Source organism: Cuculus canorus, chromosome 4, assembly GCF_017976375.1.
Source record: "Cuculus canorus isolate bCucCan1 chromosome 4, bCucCan1.pri, whole genome shotgun sequence".
Classification (NCBI taxonomy): Eukaryota; Metazoa; Chordata; class Aves; order Cuculiformes; family Cuculidae; genus Cuculus; species Cuculus canorus.
This window is the reverse complement of record NC_071404.1, coordinates 7130134-7150863: the sequence shown is the minus strand read 5'-3', so window position 1 is coordinate 7150863 and position 20730 is coordinate 7130134. Positions and strand designations below refer to the sequence as shown.

The following is a 20730-nucleotide window of genomic DNA, read 5'->3' as shown; positions in this document are numbered from 1 at the left end:
GCTTTTCACTGTTCCCTTTCTAACCCACCATGGAAACCGACTGAATCTATCACACCTCCTGCCTGCCCTACTACCCTGAACAATCATGGCCGCCCCGACCTTTATTTACTACGGCGAGGTCCCCGGCCAAGGTGCCCACGCGCTGCCTGAACCCAGCGCCGCTGAGGCCCCCGGCTGCCCTCAGCGCTGCCTGACCAATAATATCCGCCCCGCCCTTCATTGCCTATGGGGAGGTCCCCAGCCCAGGTCCCCGCCTGCCCGCAGCGCTGCCTGACCAATCATGGTCCCCCCGCCCTCCGCGGGAAAGGCCCACGGCAAAGGTGTCTTTGGCGTTGCCTGCTCCTAGAGCCGCCGAGGCCCCCGGGTGCCCTCGGCGCTGCCTGCGTAGAACTGCGGCAACCGGAGGGGCCGGGGAAGTTGTGAGGAGGCGGCGGCGGCGCCGGGCCGGGCCGGGCTGGGCTGGGCCGCACCGGCGGGACGGTGCTGGCAGGGGGCGGAGAGGGGGGCCTGGGGGGTGAGGAGGGCCCAGTGGCTGCAGCGGAGGAAGGGGAGGAAGAAGAAGAGGAGGAGGAGCGCGGCCCGGTAGCGGCCGTTATGGACCAGTGCGTGACGGTGGAGCGGGAGCTGGAGAAGGTGCTGCAGAAGTTCTCGGGCTACGGGCAGCTCTGTGAGCGCAGCCTGGAAGAGCTCATCCAGTACGCGGGCGGGCTGCGGCGGGAGATCCTCCAGACCGAGAGTAGGTGGAGATCCCTCCGCCTCTGCCCAGGGGGGTTCTTTTGCCCTGGGGTCTCCTTTCTCCCCCACCTGGCGTTTCCTTTTTTACCCCTCTTCTGGGGGTTCTTCTTTCCCACCCCACTCCTCGGGGCGGTCTCCCATTTTCTCCCCTGTCCTGGGGTGTGTGTCTCTCCTTTTTTCCCCTCTCGTGGGGGGTGTTTGTGTGCGTGTCTCGTTTTCTCCCCTCTCCTGGTGTGTGTGTCTGTGTCTCTTTCTTCCCCCTGTCCTGGGATGCGTGTGTCTCCTTATTCTCCCTTCTCCTGGAAGCGTGTGTGTGTGTGTCTTCTTTTTCCCTCTTTCCCGGGGTGTGCGTGTCTTCTTTTTCCCCCTTCCCTGGTGTGTGCGTGTGTCTGTCTCCTTCTCCTCCCCCCCCCCCCCCCCCCCCCCCTCCCTTCCTGGTGTGTGTATGTGTCTCCTTTTTCCATTCTTTTCTGTGTGTGTGTCTCCTTTTTCACCCTTTCCTGGGGGGTGTATATGTGTGTCTGCTTTTCCCCCCCTTTCCTGGTGTGTGTTTCCTTTCCCCTCCCCTTCCCCTGTGTGTGTCTCCTTTTTTCCCCTCTCCTCCGCGGGGGGCATGTCTCTCCTTTTCCTCTCTTCTGGAGGGGGTCTTCTTTCTTTCCCCCCTCCTCCCGGGGGTCTCCTTCTCTCTTTTCTCCTTCCCCCTCCTGGGATCTTTCCCCTCCGCAGATCTTCTTTCATCCCCTCCGGGGGCTCCTTTCTCCCGAGGGCCTCCTTTCCCCGGGGTTTAAACGCGCACAAGTTTGGGGCTTTGCAGGCTTGGGGACTCCTCCTGGCAGACCGCCCTCAGCCCCGAGGGGCTGCTGCCCTGGAGAAGGTGTCTCTGCTACGGGGGCTGAGCTGGAGCACCCTGGCGCTGGGACCTTTGTCTGCGTCTCTGGCAGGGAAAAGTTGAATGTAGGAAGAGGTTTCAGTTCTCCTGGGGCTCGCCTGCCTTCTCTGCGGGGCTGGGGAGCGATGTTTGCTCCTGGGCAGTAGGAATAGCCTGACCATGGCCACCCCTCTGTGCCGGCTGTGCCTTTGTGTTGTGTTACACTGGGGTTCGTCACCCCCAGGGGAAATAAACAGCAGGACTGCTCTGCTTTCTTCCCCCTCCTCTTACTCATTTTCTTTTTTTTTTTTTTTTTTTTTGTTTATCCTCCTAGGTCACTAAGTTGTTTTCTTTTGTGGTGGCTCGCTTTGGAAGTGTTTAGGGTAAAGCCACGCTTTAGCAGAACGTCAACATGAAGTCTTGGCTGTGTTTTACAGCAGATGTGGAGCCCTTGCGCAGGCGGGCGCAGTGGCCAAAGTGCCCTGTAAACAGGAGGCATTTAAACCTTGCGAAATCCCTGAGATGGAGGTGATGTGGTGTTTATAGATGGAGTGGGAGGGGATGGTGAGACAGCTGAAGTGGTTTACCCAAGGCCAGCAGGAAGCAAGAGATGGATTGGGGATTAAAAATGGGAACTTGGAGGCTCCAAACTTGAGAACAAACTACTGTTTTGCTATTAGCGGAATCTGCTTTTGTTTGATTCAGAGAAAATCGTATTTGCTGTATTCTTGGACAAATACAGGTGCAAAGCTCACTCAGGAGTGTGTGTGATTCCAGGAACATAAACACGGGTGTGTTAGAGCTGCTGTGTGTACACAGCAATTTCCACAGAAAGTAAACATGGAATTCTGTTTCCAAGGTATCTATTTGTCGTGAAATAATGTTCGGTCTTTTTGGTGTTGTTTCAGCTGTGTTTCAATAAATGTTTTGTGCTGTTCGAAACAGTTTGGGCTTGTGCATTCAGGACAGGTGAGATCTGAGTCTTCACAAACTGAGATGCTGCGTGGTGTCACCCTTGTGCTTGTATTAATCTTTGTAGGACTTTGGGGGGGCTGTAAAGATTTGTCTGTGAGGATTCCGTTGCAGGTCCAGACCTTTTACTCTCTTTGTAATAAAATTAAAGGGTTCCAGCATGCAGTTCCTTCGGGGTCCTTGTTGAGTTTTCCATCCAGAGCTGGAATAAGAGTTTTGGAACTGCCCTGTGAAGGGCCTGAGCATGTTGTCAGCACTTACCAAAGAAGAGGTGATGCTATTCCAGCAGAGTGCATCGCAAATTGAACTTTGTTTCAGTGAGTACTCTAGAATGAAGCCAGTGTGTTATTAGTGCACTCTCAAACATCTGGGGACTGTGTTCAATTTTGGCGTCTGAGAGTCGACTGGCTTTGTAAGTGGAAAAATTAATATTTTTTTAATAAATGTGTTATTTACAACTTTATAATAAGAACAGATATTTGCAGCTTTTACGTACTGTATCCTGAGTGTTTGTGAAGATTGATGGAAGTGGAAGCAGTCCCACTTCTTAATGTGGAGCTTTGTAATTCAGGGATCTGAACTGCAGAAATACGCTTACATATATAAATGAAAAAGGAAAAGAGAAGTAAACTCACACTGCTAAAAATGAAATTAGTGCTGTAGGACAAGATTTGAGAGCAAAGATGTATGAAAAGACCTTAAATAGACAGTGGATATAAAAAGGAAGTGGGTGGAGAAGAAGAAACTGTTAGAAGCTGCTTTGACCTTCAAACTGGTTTTCTTTTCCCCACTCATATGGTTTCTTAACATTTCTTGAACTTTTTTCCTATTAAAGGCCAAGTACAGAACAACCCCATGCTGAGACCCGTGAACGGGAAGACAAAGTTTGTTTTCCTTCTCTCTTCCCCTAAAATCTTTCTCTTCCTGGAGTAGCCAGGGCATGGCTGTGTGTTCTGTGATGGGGTAAACGTATCTGGATGAGAATGCTTGGCTTGGGACTCTGCTCCGTGCTGGGTGTCTGCTCACTAACGTGTTTTGTTAAGGCTGTGGCTCTACATAGGCAGTACAGAGAGAAGCTGTAGGTCTGTAGTGTTCTGTGAATGCTGAGTTACTGGTACGTTTCTCTTCTGCTGATTTATCAGAAGTGGCTCATTGTTTAATTAAAGATGAAAGAGATGGGCACAAGGGGGAATTCTTTCCTCTTTTGGCTCTGACTTTTCCTGTGTAGATATTTTCATGGCTTTGCTGTAGTTGATTTCTGCTGCAGTAAGTGTTGGGGGACAGTAATTCACTTATTTGCTTGGGGTGAAACCAGTTACACATGTAAGTTGTTTGGGTTTTGGCTTAGTGACTTTTCTTGTGAAAAATGGCCATTTAGAGAGTGTTTTAACGTCTGTTTATTTGGGAGAATTTCCATTTCGCTTGTTGCTTGTAGTCTCTCACTGATCATTTTATCTTGGTGGGGTTCATGGGCAAGTTATTTAAGAGCCTTTATGTGATTTCATGTCTATCATAAAAATGAAATAGCAACCAAGAAATAATGATTATTCTTGAAATAACTTCAGGAAGTGAACTTTATGTAATAGTTGAGTGAAATTTTGGCTTTTGATTTAGAGTCAGGTTAGTGAATATGTGCTGAAATGACTGTTTCAATCCTCTTACTCCTTGCACATTCACTGGGAAATATACAGAGCTCTATCAACCATTTGCCTGGCAAGTGAGCGTTGGCTGCATGGGACTGCAGGAAGAGGAGAGTTTAACCTTTTTTTTTCCTTAAAAGTTGTGGCAGAAATGCCGTTAAAACTTCCTCAGCTGAGGCTGGTGGGGATGAGCAGGAGCTGTTTCCTGTTCTAGAGAGGAGCTAGTTGTGGCGTGTAACAACAAAAGATTGGTTTTGCTGTTGGCGTCAGCAGTAGGGTCAAGAGTTAGGATACATTAGGAGGTATCTGGAATGAGTGGCTGGTCAAGTATTACTGACCTGCTATGATCAGTGCTGGTTTCTGGATTCCCTTTGCTCTACCTGAGGAATATTGTTAAGGTAACACTGTAAGAGTTCCAGTTGGTTTCTGTTGTTCTGTGTTGCCAGTCTTGCAGCAGCCGTTCAATGTGCCTACATTTTGCTTTCCATGGAATACCAGAAACTGGACTCTGATGTGCTGCTGAAACCAAAGACGTGTTGAAATACAAAATGAGAAAAGGAACAAACTTGGTGGAACATAGAGCTGCTTTTAAAATCTTTCTTCTAAAGAGGTGTCTTGAGGATTTTACTTTTTCGCAGGAATGGTTTGGGTCTGGAATGTTAGGGAAGCATTTCTGGGCTATGCTCCCACTTAAATTAGCCTTTCCATGCAGTGGAAGGCTGCTGGGTCTGTGTCCCTAAAGAGAATATTCTTCATGTAGAATGAATTTTGAGGAAGGAGAGAGCTTCAGAGGTAAGGCTGGAAAAGAGATTCTCCTTTTATTTTGAAACCAATTCTCCTTCTATTTTGAAATCAAAAGCTGGAAGAAAGGACTGGAGTAAAGCACAAAAAAATGTACGTTTTTTTCTGACTAAAGCTGCTGAATGGTGTTTGAGTGGAGGCATGAAGGGTATGAACTGTTAAGTGCCACCTTGTAAACATTTTGTATTTAATATTTTGTCCACAAAATGGGTCATACATCATTGCACCAGTTGATTGGACATCAATGTAAAATATCTAGTTTCTAGAGAATAAGCCTTAGGACAAGAAAGAGTGGATCTGATGTTTGCAGTGGGGTCCTTTCAAGCTGCTGAAGAGGAGACTGATTGGCTGAATCATTTAGAGCTATTTCCACAAGTCAGGAAGCTAAAGTTCCACACAGCTCAAAGGCAGGTGTAACTGAGTACCTGGTGGGATGAGTGAATATCTTCAGGGAGCTGCCTTAAAGAGAAAACTGATCCTGCAATGGGTTCAGGAACTTCCCATTATAATCTGTGAGATTTGCAGATTGGGGTGCTTCTTTGAGAGGTGCTTGTTAATCTGCTGTGAGACACATGAGAACTGTACATTAATTTTTTAAACTGTTGCACTTGCTCAATGTGATTGTGTACCTGGCTGGGTTTCTAATTCCACATGTGAGCCGTGGCCTGTCTCTCTTCTTTCATTTAAACTGATCTCGCTTTACAATTACTCTTTAGATTGCATTTCTTGTCTTTTGTGTGTTGTTGCATATTAAGAGATTTAATGTTATTATTTCTTTGTAACTAAGTTAGCAATTTTCCTCTCTTACCTAGATCAAGATGGAGACTTGTCGGGGACGATTTCACTTGTTATGACACAGTGCTGCAAAAGAATAAAAGACACAGTTCAAAAACTGGCCTCTGATCATAAAGACATTCACAGCAGTGTATCCCGAGTTGGAAAAGCCATTGATAAGGTATTTATGTTGTGGTTGGGTTTTATTATCACATATATTCTGTGATGTGTACTCTGTTTTGTAAAAATTGGATTTATACTGCAGTTAATCTTAATTAAATCTTCCGGTCAACTATGGAAGCAGAGCCTTTGGGCAGAGGGAGCACTTTGGGCTGTACAGTACTTGCTTTGAGAACTTGTTGTATACGATATTCTTTCTGGGGCAGCTCAGATCTCTTAATTTACAGGAGAATGTGCCCTGTAGATGTTTCTGGGCTTAGAAATAGTATGTGTTATATCAGTTTAGGAAAATGTTTGCTTCAATATCTGTCTCAATAAGAAATACTGTTTGGTTTTTTTTTAATTATTTTATATATATCAGCCTACAGAAGAGAAGGCTCTGGAGAGACCTTATAGCATCCGTCCAGTACTTAAAGGGCACCTGCAGGAAAGCTGAGAAGGGATTTGTTTATCAGGGAGTGCAGGGGTGGGACCAAGGTGTAATGGTTTTATGATGAAAGAAGGGAGATTTAGATGATTTTTTTTTTTTTAGACTTTTTTTTCCTGTGAAGGTGGTGAAGCACTGGCACAGATTGCCCAGAGGAGTTTTGGCTGCCCCATCCCTTGAGGTGTTCATGGCCAGGTTGGATGGGGCTTGGATCAACTGGATCCAGTGGGAGGTATCCCTGCCTGTGACAGGTGGGTTGGAACTGGATCATCTTTAAGGTCGCTTCCAACCCAAACCGTTCCATAAGGTTGCTTCCAACCCAAACCGTTCCATGATTGTATGATATTACATTTCTAGTTAATTGTCAGTAGTAAATAACTCAAAAGTGGCAGCCTGTTCCAGAACACAGCTTAAAAACCAAGAGAAATTTTTGAGACAGACATTTTCTTTGTGTTTCAGGTGTGTTGTTGATTCTTAGGGCTTAATTTTGTAACACGCAGTTATTAATGTGGGTAGAGTAGATTCAACTTCTCGCAATATCTGTCTCTATGTCATAGCGAATAATAAGGTTGGTCAGCTTGTTTTTGAAGCTTTGCATATGAGACATTCTTATATGAATTCCAGGTTCAGGAATAACTGGGATCAGAATATATTTTTATAGGTAGATATTAACAGTTCTTTGAAATGATACTAAACCACTTTTTTTAGTGTTTAGTGTCTCCATTTGTATCCTTTCAGGTCATGCTTTTCTCCACCTGTGTTCTTTTGTATGAAGTAGTTCTGTACGCGAGGAGTCTTGTCCTTGGGTTTTTTTGACATTCTTATGTTGATAGACTAAACATTTGATTTGAGGTGCACCTTATTGTCTTGCTAAGGAAGACACCAGTAAATGAGTATTCATCTGGACAAAGCCACTTGCAGCAGTGCAGAATATTCCTTTGTCCTTTGGGAATCTCATTTAAACTTTGTTCATAACAATGATCTATCAGAGAATAATTTAACAGTAGTGTGATGAAGAGACAAAAAGTAATTGTGCATTATGGGGCTGAATGTCTGTGAAACTGCTTGATTTTTGCTTATGTCTGTGGTTGACCATCGTAGAGAGCCCAAGCTTTGTACTGACAGCGTTAATCCAAGCGTCACTGTTACCCAGAGCTTAAAGACGCATCTGTCTCTAATCCTTGCTGCTGTATCTAAACCAATTAACTAGAGTAAAATTCCATCCTTATTACTGTCTTGAAGCCTGAAATAGATCTATGTAATCTTGGCCTAAGTTTGAAACTTGCCTATTCCGCTTTAGCAAGCGGACTTTGTACAAACAAGCTTTCAGGTTTGGATGTATGAATTTTATTTAAATACTCTGAGATAGAGCAGCCCTAGGTCGTTTATGCAGGGTGTGAATATTAAATGTAAGTTGGTGTTAGTGTTTCTTAGAAGCCAGAGAACACAACACTGGCAAGCTTAATAAAGTTTAGACTTAAGTCAAACCTCCACTTTGCTGTTTCAGTTGTTGTGTGCACAGTTTGACCAGTGTTGGTTTTGTCCTGCTGTTTTATTTATCTGCCATTTTTGTTTCAAGAAGGATAGCTGTAAATAAAAGCATGTTTAAAGCATTGCAACTCTGTGGTTTTATGAAGTAGTAGAAAGGAGCACGTCCAGAGGAGGGCAGCGAAGCTGGTGAAGGGTCTGGAGCACAGGTGTTATGAGGAGCGGCTGGGGTTGTTTAGCCTGGAGAAGGGGAGGTTGGGGACATATGTTATTGCTCTGTACAACTCCCTGAAAGGAGGTTGTAGCAAGGCAGGTATTGGTCTCTTCTCCCAACTAACAAGTGATAGGATGAGAGGAAAGGGCCTCAAGTTGCACCAGAGGAGGTTTAGATAGGACACTAGGAAAAATGTCTTTACTGAAAGAGTGGTGAAGCATGGTCAGAGGCTGCACAGGGCAGTGGTGGAGTTGCCATCCCTGTAGGCCTTCAAAAAGTGTGTAGACATGACACTTTGAGGCATGGTTTAGTTGGCACAGTGGTGTTAGGCTGATGGTTGGACTTGATGATCTTAGAGGTCTTTCCCAACCTTAATGATTCTTTGATTCTATGAAAGTATATTCATAATCTGCTCTGTGCCTGTTCAGTATCAGAAGGGCTGTATCAGTGGGACATTAAAAAATGAGCTCAGCTGGCTGTGTTCCATGTGCTCATTCCTCCGGATTTTCAATGCTTAGTGTATGTGGTGTTTGCATCAAAGGACTGGAAGCAGTGGGAGCTGCAGGAGTTCCTAGTCCTGCTGGTAATGATGGACCTGTTTTTATGAAGTTCAAAGCATCAGTTAGGATTGTGGTCTTAAATATGAACTTTGTGTTAGACTTTTTTTTTTTTTCCCTAAAGCAAGTAGTTTGGTTTTTATTAGTTTTCCCTGACTGTTGGCTCTTAAGGGAACTACTTCAAAATGTACCCTGAAGTGTTGGCCTGCGCATTAGGTGAATATGTGTAATGTTTAAATCCAGGTGGAATTTAATGCCTCCCTGGACATTGACATTTGAAGGAAATCTTCCATATGTACCTAATGTGATCTCCCTGTGCTGCTGGGAAATGTGCCTGAAACCTGCCAGCAAAGTCTTTGTTGGCATCGAGTCCTGTAACCTATTGAAATTGCCCTCCCCCAATTCCTTCCCCGTGATCTACTTCAGCTTAAACCGATAGAAGTGATTAAGTGCAATTGATGTAGGGAACCAATTCTAGACACATTCTGGGCAAAATACTCCTGCTTCCTTAATAAAATGCTCATTAGAATTTAAAGCAGTGCAACCCTTGCCTTGATTCATTGGGTTTAAGTTTTGTTTCTTTCACGTGTAAATCCCCACTCCACCATTTTTCCTGATTTATTTTATAGATGGATTAACTTCTCTGGAACACTGCTTATGGCCTTCCTAGCTGTGTAGCTATTTACCTTGGGCACAGATAAATATAACTCATTATTTTATTGCCTTGTTTGAGATTGGGAAACATGTTAATATTGGTGCCAGTATTCTGTGATGCATCCAAATGATGGCTGTTGTTACATGTGGAATCAACAGACTACTTACTTAACAAACTTGGATTTTAAAAGAACTTGTTGAATTATCTGCTTGTTGGCAAATTTCAGGCTAAATTCCTTTTTTCCAGTGTTGAGGCAGGGCTATACTTATGTGTGAAGTTTAGTCTGGTCGGTTTTTAAGTTAGCGTTATCGAGTTCACTCATAATGGAAGCTCCTCAGGATTTGAAAAATGAAGGTCAAATTTGGCATCAAATATGAACTGCGTTGGAGTCTGAAACGCCAAGACTTTGTGTGTTGCTTTTTAGTTAGAAGCTCTTGGAAAGCTTATCTAATAAGCTAAACCTCTCTCCATATTAGTTCTGCATGGATAATGTGCTTCTGATCCATGAAGTGTTACCTTGTCTTCCAAAGAACATTTTCTCCTTTGAAAGGAAATGTTTGCATCCCATTTTTTCCATATTATACTGGCATTTGCTCTGTTTCCAGAACTCATCACTGTTGTTCAGCAGCTTATTATCAAGTAGCTCACTCATCAGTCTCCCTGTAAATCAATCACTCTTCTGGAACGATTTGAATTCATCTCATGTTTGTTGGGGCTAGTAAATGTTTTCCCTCTAGCAGCAATCTCTCTGAGTAGTGGTTAAATGCTTCATTCAGGAGAGCAAGTGAAGTGAGTAAATGGTAATTCCTTCTATTTTTTCCCTGAATTTTAAGCTTGTTTTTAAAGGGCAAATACTTTAATCCAATCTTTGTTTTGGGAAAGCAGACTTTTACCAGAACTAGTTTTTGGTTTGTAAAAAAAAAAAGGTATTCAAATAAACTAAAAGTCTTCACTGAACATCATTGAATTATGTCCTGTGAAGAATACGGCTGGATAAATAGTCCTTGCAAGTCGAGCGTGACCTTAGGAACCAACAAACTGAACAAGCAATGTAAACAAATGTATTTTACTTGTATTTTGGGTTAGAAGTGAGGAAAGCATAAATTAATCTCAACTGAGGAATGAAACTGTCCTTAAACATCATCTTCATATCATGTCATCACTAATAACAAGGAAAGGCGTGTATTCATTAAAATGGTCCATCTTGTGCACTTGCATCTTGCAGTCCTTCTTACCTTTCCTCAATTGCCAGTAGCGTACTTTACACTGTATCATTGGTAAATTCAATACCTAATAGTCTTAATTTTAATCCTGGGCTCACTGATTAGTCGGTTAGGCTTCTAATGAAGAGCTTGTTCTTGTGAACATTGACTGCCACTCTTATAAGCTTCAAACCTGAAAAGCACAAAATAACCTTTCTGGAGTTTGTAGCTTGCGGAATTCATTTCAACTTTTGAAATCTAATTAAACCCCGTATGCTATCAGTTAGCATGCTGTTAGCATTTAGAAAACAAAGCTGAAATGTGTAGTCACCAACATATCTTGTGCATTTGACAGTTATGGAATATGTAAACCAAAAGGAAGCAGTCATTTGTTCTGACATCTAACAGTCATTCACTGTAATATGTGCTGTCAGTTCTTGGAGCTCCTCAGGACTCAGAGGATGCAGAGCTATAGAATCCCACATATAATAAAGACCTTGGAAATAGATTTTTTTTTTTTTTCTTTAAAGTTATTTAAATGAGAATGTAGTCAGGACTGGGTTGGTCAGAGAATGGGTGGGGGGCAGAAGAAAATTGAGGTCCTCAGGTTGTAAGATGTGACTTGCATCTACAGCAGATCTAGGTTGATGTGACTAATTGTTACCATCTTGAATTAAGTTTGGAAAGGCCAAGTACAAGGTCCTGGACCTGCGTTTGGGCAATCCCAAGCACTGTTAAAGGCTGAATGGAGAATGGATTGAGAGTAGCCCTGAAGAGAAGGTCTCAGAGGTGCTGGTGGATGAGAAGCTAAACATGAGCTGGCAACGTGTGCTTGCCGCCCAGAAGGCCAACTGTATCCTGGGCTGCATCAGAAGTGTGACCAGCAGGTTGGGTGAGGGGATTCTGCCCTCACTCGGCTTTGGTGAGACCTCCACTGGAGTTCTGTGTTTGGTTCTGGAGTCCTCAGCACAAGAAGGACATGGATCTGTTAGAGCGAGTCCAGAGGAGGTGACAAAGATGATCAGGAGGCTGGAGCACCTCCCATACAAGGACAGGCTGAGAGAGTTGGGATTGTTCAGCCTGGAAAAGAGAAGGCTCCGGGGAGTACTTACAGCAGCCTTCTAGTACTGAAAGGGGGCTGAAGGAAAGATGGGAAGGGTCTCTTTATCAGAGTGCAGGGATGGGACCAGGGACAATGGTTTTAAGATGAAAGGGAGGAGATTTAGATTAGAGAGTAGGAAGACGTTCTGCGCTTTGATGGTGGTGAGGCACTCAAAAACAGGTTGCCCAGGGAAGTTGTAGATGCCCCATTGCTGGAAGTGTTCAAGGCCAGGTTGAATGGGCCTTGATCAGCCTGGTCCAGTGGGAGGTATCCTTGCCCGTGATGGAGGGTTTGGAACTGGATGATCTTTAAGATACATTCCAACCCAAACCATTCTATGATCTTCTATAGGATTTAAGACATCTGATTTATGGTGGGGTTTTGAAAACGTTCTCAAAGCTTATCCACAGGTTTGTTGTTTCAGAAGGAAGTATAGATTTTGTGAAGGAACTGAGATTAGTGGCTCTGCCACCTCTGCCCCCAGGCGATGAAAAGGATGTGATGATGTTAAAGGTCCATCTCCAATGGTTGGTAACTGCCCAGAAGAATGCAGTTTCCTCTTACGGGATTATGCATTCACTTGAAATTACCTGAAAAATAATTTAGTAGATTATTTTTAGATTGCTGATGATTCCCCCTGCCCCTGCCGCTGAAACCTGAGTAACAAAAGCTTGTGGGCTCTTGCTACTGCCTTTGGTGTTTCTCTAATGCATTGTTGATGGATTTATGTTGCCTGCTAGTGATTGGACAGTGACACCAGAATCTGCAATGGTGGTGAACCTTAAAGGCTTCAAAGGTTGGCACAAATAAGAATGGTATTATTTAATCTTCAAGATGCTTAAGTTTTTTCAGGATACAGCTTAAAGATGAGCAGCACAACAAGGAGCTTAGAGGTTAAGACACCCAAGTGAAAATTTTAAATGTGAGACTTGAACCCATGGCAATAATTTAAATGCTCATCTTGCTCCACCGTCTCTGAAAGGTGGGAGAGGTGATTTGCTAACCCAGGGTTAATTGTTCACTGGTGGTTTGCTAAGAGACCTGCCAGGGAGTGGTGATTTTGAAGACACCCTTGCAGGGATGAGAAGGCTGGACATGCTCACCATTGCTATTCACCAGAAGCTACCATGCTTCTGAAGGGCTGATCCCCTCTGTATGGGAGATGCCACTGTGCATCTATCTTTACTGGAGCTGATCACTGCATGCCTCTCTGGTCCTTTCTGGCCAGCCTGCAGAGGTAACAGTTTAAGTCCTTACGGCTGACTTGTGGACTGTGGTCAGGTATTTGATGCCTCCTAAGGGGAAATCATTGAGGCATAACTGTGCAAGAGAGACTTGGGTGAGCGAAGTGACCTCTCAGTCTGAAAGTTTGAAGCCATAATGTTGTTCTCTACTTTTTTTTTCATTTAAGAATCTCCTTCCACCTTGATTTAACTTCTGAAGGAATTTAATAGTCGGCTTCTGAGTGCTTTTGGCAGCATCGCTCTGCAAACGTCTGCTTGGCGTGTGTTTTGACAAAACAGCATATGACTCTCTGGGCTTCTGCTGCAGGTCGGCAATGATGCGTTCCTGGGGTACAAAGCCCAAATCTAATGGAAACCAACATCCCTACCTGGATTTGTTCTGAAACTGGTTATGCAGCTTATGCTGCCAGACCTTCCAGCAGGCTGGGTATCTGCTAACCTTGCTTGGGGATATGATTTAGTAGTAGACAGGTATGGTTGGGCTTGATGATCTCAAAGGTCTTTTCCGACCTAGTGATTCTGTGATGTTTCTGTGATTCTAACCCGCTGCTCCAGCACTGTGCTGGACGATTGGGAACTGACAATATTATGTGGTTGTCAGATACAGCTTGTACCAGCTTCATGTTGTTTGCTCTGCCTGCTTTGACAGAAGGATATGTTTTGTACTATGTAGGTGTTCCCATATTGCGTGTGACTGTCGATTGTCACAGAGCTGCAGCTGAAACACTGCTGTTTTCACCAAATGTGTGATTTCTGAGGTTCCTTCCTGGAAAAGAGCTGTAGCTACCAGGTCATCAAGTCGGGCAGCAAGGGATGCGCTGACTTCTAGACAATGTTTCTTTTGCAAGAGGTGTTTTTCAGGCAATGGGTGAGGATTTTTATTCTATTTAAAGTGCCTGCCCTGATCATAAGACATGTCAGCAGTTAAAATCCTGGTTTGTGTCTTGGGTTAGAATAAGTGTTGCTCTCCTGCTGCCAAGAGGCACAGTGCCAAGCAGTGCCAAATGTTACTGAAGAGTCACTGTGACAATATTTTTGCTTATTCCTGGAATATGTCTGTAGGGCACTGGCCTAAAAATACACAGCAGTAGGATCACTGGGGTTAGGTCTCTAAGAGATCTCTTAGATCTTCAAAGCTCACCCTGTTGCTGGGATGTTGAGGTCTTTAGAGATTTGATTTTAATTGTTGTTTGGGGGTGGGGGGAAGTGACATTTTCAGCATTGCCTACCCCCCCAGCTATGTCAAAAATCCTCGAGCTACAGCTTTCACTTCTAATCTGGTCTGCTGTAGTGACAGTGATGCGTCGATAATGCTATTTTAATTCTAGCGTAGGCGATTCTGTTGTCTGTTCTCTATGCATTTTCAGCTTTCACATATGGAAAAAGCCTTTTCTGCAGATACTTCCTCCAAAACCGCATCATGGTCTGGAAACTGCTTTATTAGTTGACTGGATTTGCTAGCCAGAGTTGTAATTTGTCAGTGTAATACCTTATAGTGGCTAATAGTCAGACTTGAAACGAGCAAGCCAAAAGATTTCTTCTTCTGTACACAGGAGATAGTGAAGCAGCTGACAGATATTACCCTTTGAATGTGAGGTAACTGGGGGCCAGCTGAGTAATAGGCAGTAGGCATCAGGGTGGAGACCTGAATGTCCTATATAATTACAAAAAAAATGGTGATTTGTTCCAGCCTATTAACTGTTAATTTGTATGTTTCAGAATTTTGACTCTGACATCAGCAGTGTGGGGATAGATGGGTGCTGGCAGGCTGACAGCCAGAGAATCCTCAATGAGGTGATGGTGGAGCACTTCTTCCGGCAGGGAATGTTGGATGTAGCTGAGGAACTTTGTCAGGTAACCATAAGTATGGATGTTGAATGTTATCAACCGTGAAAAGTTATGCGTTGTGTTAGCATCCTTATTTGAATGTTCCAGGTGAATATTTAACCTATCAGAAAAACAGCAGTTTAATTCCATTGGTTTTTATGCTTTCACTAAAAACTGCCTTTGTTTTTTTTTCAGGAATCTGGTTTATCGATAGATCAAAGTCAAAAAGAACCATTTGTGGAGCTAAATCGAATATTAGAAGCATTAAAAGTTAGAGTTTTGAGACCCGCGCTAGAGTGAGTCTGCTCATTTTTTTTCTCCCTTTTTTGAATGCTTTTAAGAAATCCTTTTTCCACTTTAAGTATTGTCTTTAGTATTATTTTGATGTGTCTCTCTTGTCCTTTGGGAGGTCTGAGTGAGTCCCTTCCTTTTCTCGTCCTCTCTGTGTCCCTCCCCATGGGCAGTGCTTAACTAAGGTTCTCTCCCTTAGATTAAGGATCAGTTGAATCATTTTTTATGCTGATTTAAAGTTTTGGAAACAAACATCACTTGGATAAACAGTTGTCTACCGTGACTCTACTTAGCCTTATAGCGAATCATTAGTGAACCTTAGTTTAAAAGATATCCAGTTATGGAGGAAACCTGGACTTAGTAAAGGTGTTTGGTACCACCAAGTCTTTTTGGCTTCACCAAACCTCTGGGGTGAGCAGAACTTAAAGACAAAGTTTATTCTTTTCCTCAAGTCTCTTTGCCCTTCCAGATAAGGGACCACAGGGTAGGAAGAGGGAGGGAAAGGGCATGCGTGTGCTTTGCAGGCTGCTGCTGCCACCAGGTAGGTGCTGTTTAATTCAAGGTGAGTGGTGAGTTGCTGCTGGGAGACTGGACTGCTGGCGAGATCTGTTAGGGAGATTTCTTCTGCACAAAACAATTCAGTTAGTGTGAGTCACTGGATGATGCTGAACGCTCAGATGAAAACCGTGTCTTGGAGTATCTCAGATCTGTAAGTCGACCTCAGACCAGGATACTTTCTTGACCTTAGTAGGCTTTACAACCATCAAACATATAACCTGCTGCGAAAAGTGACAGTGAGGAGGGAAAGCTATCATGGCTATTCTTTTACGATTTACAGTAATGGTTACATAGCTGCACGGTAATATTTCAGAATGGCCATTATTTTAAAAATAAAACCCCAAACAAATCCTCAGCCTATTTTATTTATGTTACAAAAGCTTTGATAAGCTTAGGTCGGTCTCAGAAGTAAGAAAAAAACCTCAACATCCCGTAAAACCCAAGTCAAATTTGACCTTTTAAAAGCAAACAATGAAGCCAAAGCAAATCAAAAATTTTTGGTTCATTGCAGAGCATAATTCGTGTACTTAAATTACCTTTTTTGCATTATTCAGTTAAGCACATTTTCATATTAGCGAACACTTCCTTTTCCCTTTAACATGAACCAACACAGGCATGTCAATTCAGAGTTTATTTGCATCTAAACTAAATGCAGGGATACTCTGATATTCGAGCCATTCATAAACTAAATCCTGGATTATGCCTCTGGGTCATGCAAAGTTTGACCTAAATAGTTGGTCTTTGAATATAGTTGTGCCAGGGGAAATTCAGGTGGTTTCTTGCTATTGAATTGGCTGTTTGATGGGAAGCAGCACTGAAACACCCGGTGTTATAACTGAAACAGGATTTACTGTTGGCTACACCATGTATTTCTTGGAGTTCAAATAGTAACGTAGTGGTTGTGAAGGATGCTCTCTGGGGAACAGTAGCTCGCTGTTATGTCCATATATTTGAGGCTGCTAAATTCATTTTAGCTCCGAGTTGCTGGCACTGACGCCTTACTTTCTTCTACTTACTCCAATCTTGTAGTTCCTGCAACATGTTAAATATTTTCCAGACAAAGGAGAAAGCGTGGTCCTGCTTCAAAGGAGCTCTTATTCTGAAGACAGCTGAATGGATAGAGAATAGAGTGTATTGTCAGCACAGTTTGTATGCTGGTCCCCCTCCCCCACCGTGTCTTATTTCTGTTTATAACATTTATTCCCTTTAAAGTCTTCAGTGAAAAGCTATCTGCTTCTCTTTGTCTGCTGCTGGGCACAGAGGGTCCTTATTTATAGTGATGCTTATGTGAAAAACAGTGAGGGTGATCAAAATGTGACAAAACTATACAGATTAGGAGGTAACTGATGGCTTAATGCCCTGTTATTCTGTAGAACTGGTGATTCTGGTGAAGATTTTTCTCATATTATTTCCCAGCAGATGAGAACATTCAGAAGGAGGGATAGAAACTGGTTCTGGAGGGAGAGCCTCTGTGTGAAAGAAGCTTGGAGGGCTGGCATTGTGCTCTTTGGGCAAAGAACTAATAAATTCCTAAAATTGGCATCAGTAAATACAGCTTCAGGGATGCATTAAAGCGGTCCCAAACTGGCCCAGTTCAGGATTTGGCTACTGGCAGTGGTGTTGAAGCAGCAAGCAGGTGTTACGCAAGAATAAATAATAACAGTGTCATGAACCAGGAAGCGCAGCAGGGTTTACCCATGCAAAAGTGCGGAAGGTTGGGATGAAACCAAGAACCAGTCTCTCTGGCTCTGCCAGTGCTCTGCAGCTGGCGCTCAGCTTAACTCAGTGTTGGAAACGAAGCAGACACGGGTGGCTCCTGGTCACTGCTGTTGAAAGGGAGCTGTCGGATTAATGGCCTTTTGAGAAGATTTTTCAAACTCTGCTTTGGTGATAGAAAGAAGTTAGTATTCATATCTGAGTTAATAAAAGAAAAAGACCCTAATTATAGTTTTTCTAGATTTCCTTACTAATAGAAATTGCAGTCTTTACAAATACTATGCTTCAGTATTTATATTTAGTGTTTACCTTATTTTGTGGGGTGTGCCACTTGACTTTGTAGATGTGCAGCCAGGCCCTGTGCCCTAAGCCATGTAATCTCTGTATCTCTGCAGGATCCCATTAATTTCTGGAGACTTTTTCTCACTGTGATGTGGTGATGGGGGAGGGAAATCCATAGGTTCTTTCTGGGGAGGTTCTGAGCCCAGGTGGGTCTCCCTGTGAAGGTCTGGTGGGAATGGCTTCGAAGATTTTGGCGGGGAGATATTGCGTGCCCAGATGGACAAGAAGACCAGTAGCGTTTTGATCTGTATCAAAAAGTGCATGACCAGGGAAGTGATCGTGTCCCTGTACTCAGCACTGGTGAGGCTGCACCTCAAATCCTGTGTTCAGTTTTGGGCCCCTCACTACAAGAAGGATATTGAGGGGCTGGAGCGTCTCCAGAGAAGGGAAACAAAGCTGGTGAAGGGGCTGGAGAACAAGTGCTATGAGGAGCAACTGAGGGAACTGGGGTTATTTAGCCTGGAGAGAAGGAGGGTAAGACCTTATCGCTGTCTACAGCTGCCTGAAAGAACGTCGTAGAGGAGTGGGTGTTGGTCTCTTTGCCCAAGTGATAGGTGATAGGACGAGAGGGCCTCAAGTTGCACCAGGGTAGGTTCAGATTGGACATTAGGAAAAATTTCTTCACTGAAAGGGTTATCAGGCACCTGGAGATGTTTAATGATGGGTAGATTAAGTTCTTAGGGATATGTTTTGGTGTACACATAGGGTTGGGCTTGATGATCTCACAGGTCTTTTTCAACCTAGTGATTCTATGATGATTCTTCTTCTCTTGTATGTAAAGCAGCAACATGGACGGGTCCTGGTGTTTGCTGGGAATTTTGGGGTGTGGTTTAGACTTAATTTAATCTTTGCTAGGCTTTGCGAAGTTCATTTTAACTAAATCCCATGTGGGAGGTAGGGAGAGTAGGTATACTATTCAAACCTGTGTTTGAATAGTATACTGTAAACTTTAAAAAAATCAGATGGATTTGAGTCCTGGAAATGAAAACGTTTTGAAAGTATCATTTAGAGAGGTGGTAGGAAAGCAGATGGTGGGATTCCTGATGATTTTGGATGATAGCAGATTGTGTGGATTGAATGTTTAAACCTCACTTGGGCTTTTTTGTCTTTCCATTAGAAATAGGAACAACACATCCTAGGTGAAACACCTCAGGCCTGGCTTCTGTGGCTACTTTCTTCTGATACGAATCTGTGCTGCCACTGAAAGAGCTAAAAATGGAAAGCCTGCTTAAAAAGCTAATTTGGAAAAACAGACTCGATCGCAGCAAGATGAAGTGCTGTGTCACGTGGTTGTGAATATTGGCAGGGAGAGGATGGAGGCTCTTTTGATGCCTTCCTTTTGATGCAGTACAGTTTAATATCTCATTAATGGTCTTGTGGACTGGTCTTGTTTATTGATAATAACCAACCTGAGGCTGCTGATCTGAAATTGCTTGAAATTAGGGACAGTAGAGCTTATTCTCAGTTCAAAGGGTACGTTTTTCACTGTTGCCCGCTGAAAGGTTACTGCTGTCATTACAAAGCCTTGCCGGTAAAGTCAGTCTCCTGACACTTTCACCACAACAAATTGAAAGTGGATACTTGCTCATTAACTCTGCTTCTTAATGCAGAAGGGTAACCTGCATTGAAAGTTGTACCGGCACTATAAGAGGGCTTCATTTTCCTATTTTAGTATTGGTTGAAAAGGACAGAAGCCTCGCATATCCCTTCTTTGTAAGGAACAGAGACTGCCTTACTTCCGTGCTGGAAAGTGAAAAGCTCTTTGCGTAATGGGACCCCCACAGTGAAAATGGTATAACTAATTAACACTAATGAGAAACAGACGTACTGAAGAACATTGAAACTTGGAAGTTCTTAAGAGAAAGTTTAGACTGATCAAGGACTAACTGAATTAAGGGGAAAAAAAAATCCAAAACACAAAAAGCAAGGAAGGAATGGATAAAATCGAAATAATAAAATGAAATAATAAATGAAATAATTTAATGAAATGCTTTGAAAATCCCAGTTCATTTTACTTGGTGCCTGCTTAAGAATTCTTCCATGTTATTTGGGAGCCAAACTATTGTTTTCATGGTGAATGAGACCCAGAAAGTGGGAAATATTTTTATTGCTCAAGTTCAAAATAATAAATAAACCAAAGTTTTTAAGCCAGGTAAAGTTTGATATTTTAACTAGTTTCCCTTTCCCCTACACCCCATCGTAAGCCCTTGATAATATCTATCTTTGAGGCCCCCATGGATGCACTTTCTCTCTCCAGGGCAACATACCCTTGCATGTAAACAGAGTGGCTTAGAGGAAATGTTTGGTGCACGGGGAAGTTGGAAAATATGTTCTTTAAAGGCTTAGTCAAGCTGATTCAATGTGCAGCTGGAGACTAACTGTTAAGATTCAGGGTGGCAATAACACAAATGCAGTAGTTTCTAGCCATTTCTGCCTTATACTGTGCCTAATTCAGTCTTGCCTTCCAGCCAGTGAGTGTTGAATTTTGCATAGGTGAACCTGTACAGCATCACCAGAAGTACCATTGTTCACGTGTTGTGTGCCCCTGTGTATCTCTGTTACTTGTAAAGGGTCTTGTGATTTTCTGTGTTCTGTATAAACTCATAGAAGTTCAGGCACAGTCATATTCTCCTTTAAATAGGTGCTTGATAATTGTAGTAACCTCATATGGTGTAGGCTGACACTTAATGACTCTTGTGTCGTGTCCTATTGTACGTCCTCGTTTCTTCTAGATGGGCGGTATCCAACAGAGAAATGCTTATGGCACAGAATAGTTCATTGGAATTTAAACTACACAGGTTATATTTCATTAGTTTATTGATGGGTGGAACAGCAAATCAAAGAGAAGCACTTCAGTATGCGAAAAACTTCCAGCCGTTTGCCCTAAATCATCAGAAAGGTACGTTGTCAGTCACAGTAAGTGGATTGAAAGCACTTGGATGTGGCATCTCGTAGTAAAATATATATTGTATTCCAAACATGGTTTGCTCTGTTATTTTCACTTTTTTTTTTTAATTTTTAACATGTATAACCTGAATCCTTAGAAAGTGAATTAACTCCTCTTTTTTTCTTTTTAAGATGGTGCAAATTGTGTTTTGTATACCCATTTGCTTAAATTTTAGGTTTTGACTCTTTAA

General features: G+C 43.0%; 1 protein-coding gene across 2 annotated transcripts in view; it reads left to right on the top strand.

Moving 5' to 3' along the window:
* Positions 1–512: 512 nt before the first annotated feature.
* Positions 513–20730, top strand: part of RMND5A (required for meiotic nuclear division 5 homolog A) — a 29667-nt gene continuing 9449 nt past the window's right edge. The window contains exons 1-5 of one of the 2 annotated variants that reach the window (XM_009555991.2): positions 513–736; positions 5829–5971; positions 14579–14713; positions 14882–14982; positions 20326–20492. In XM_009555991.2, coding sequence (XP_009554286.1) covers positions 595–736; positions 5829–5971; positions 14579–14713; positions 14882–14982; positions 20326–20492 — 688 coding nt within the window. In that variant the 5' untranslated portion in view covers positions 513–594. Of the gene's footprint in view, positions 737–2428; positions 2463–5828; positions 5972–14578; positions 14714–14881; positions 14983–20325; positions 20493–20730 lie in introns of those variants that run through there. The other variant, XM_054064987.1, reaches the window with a different exon arrangement.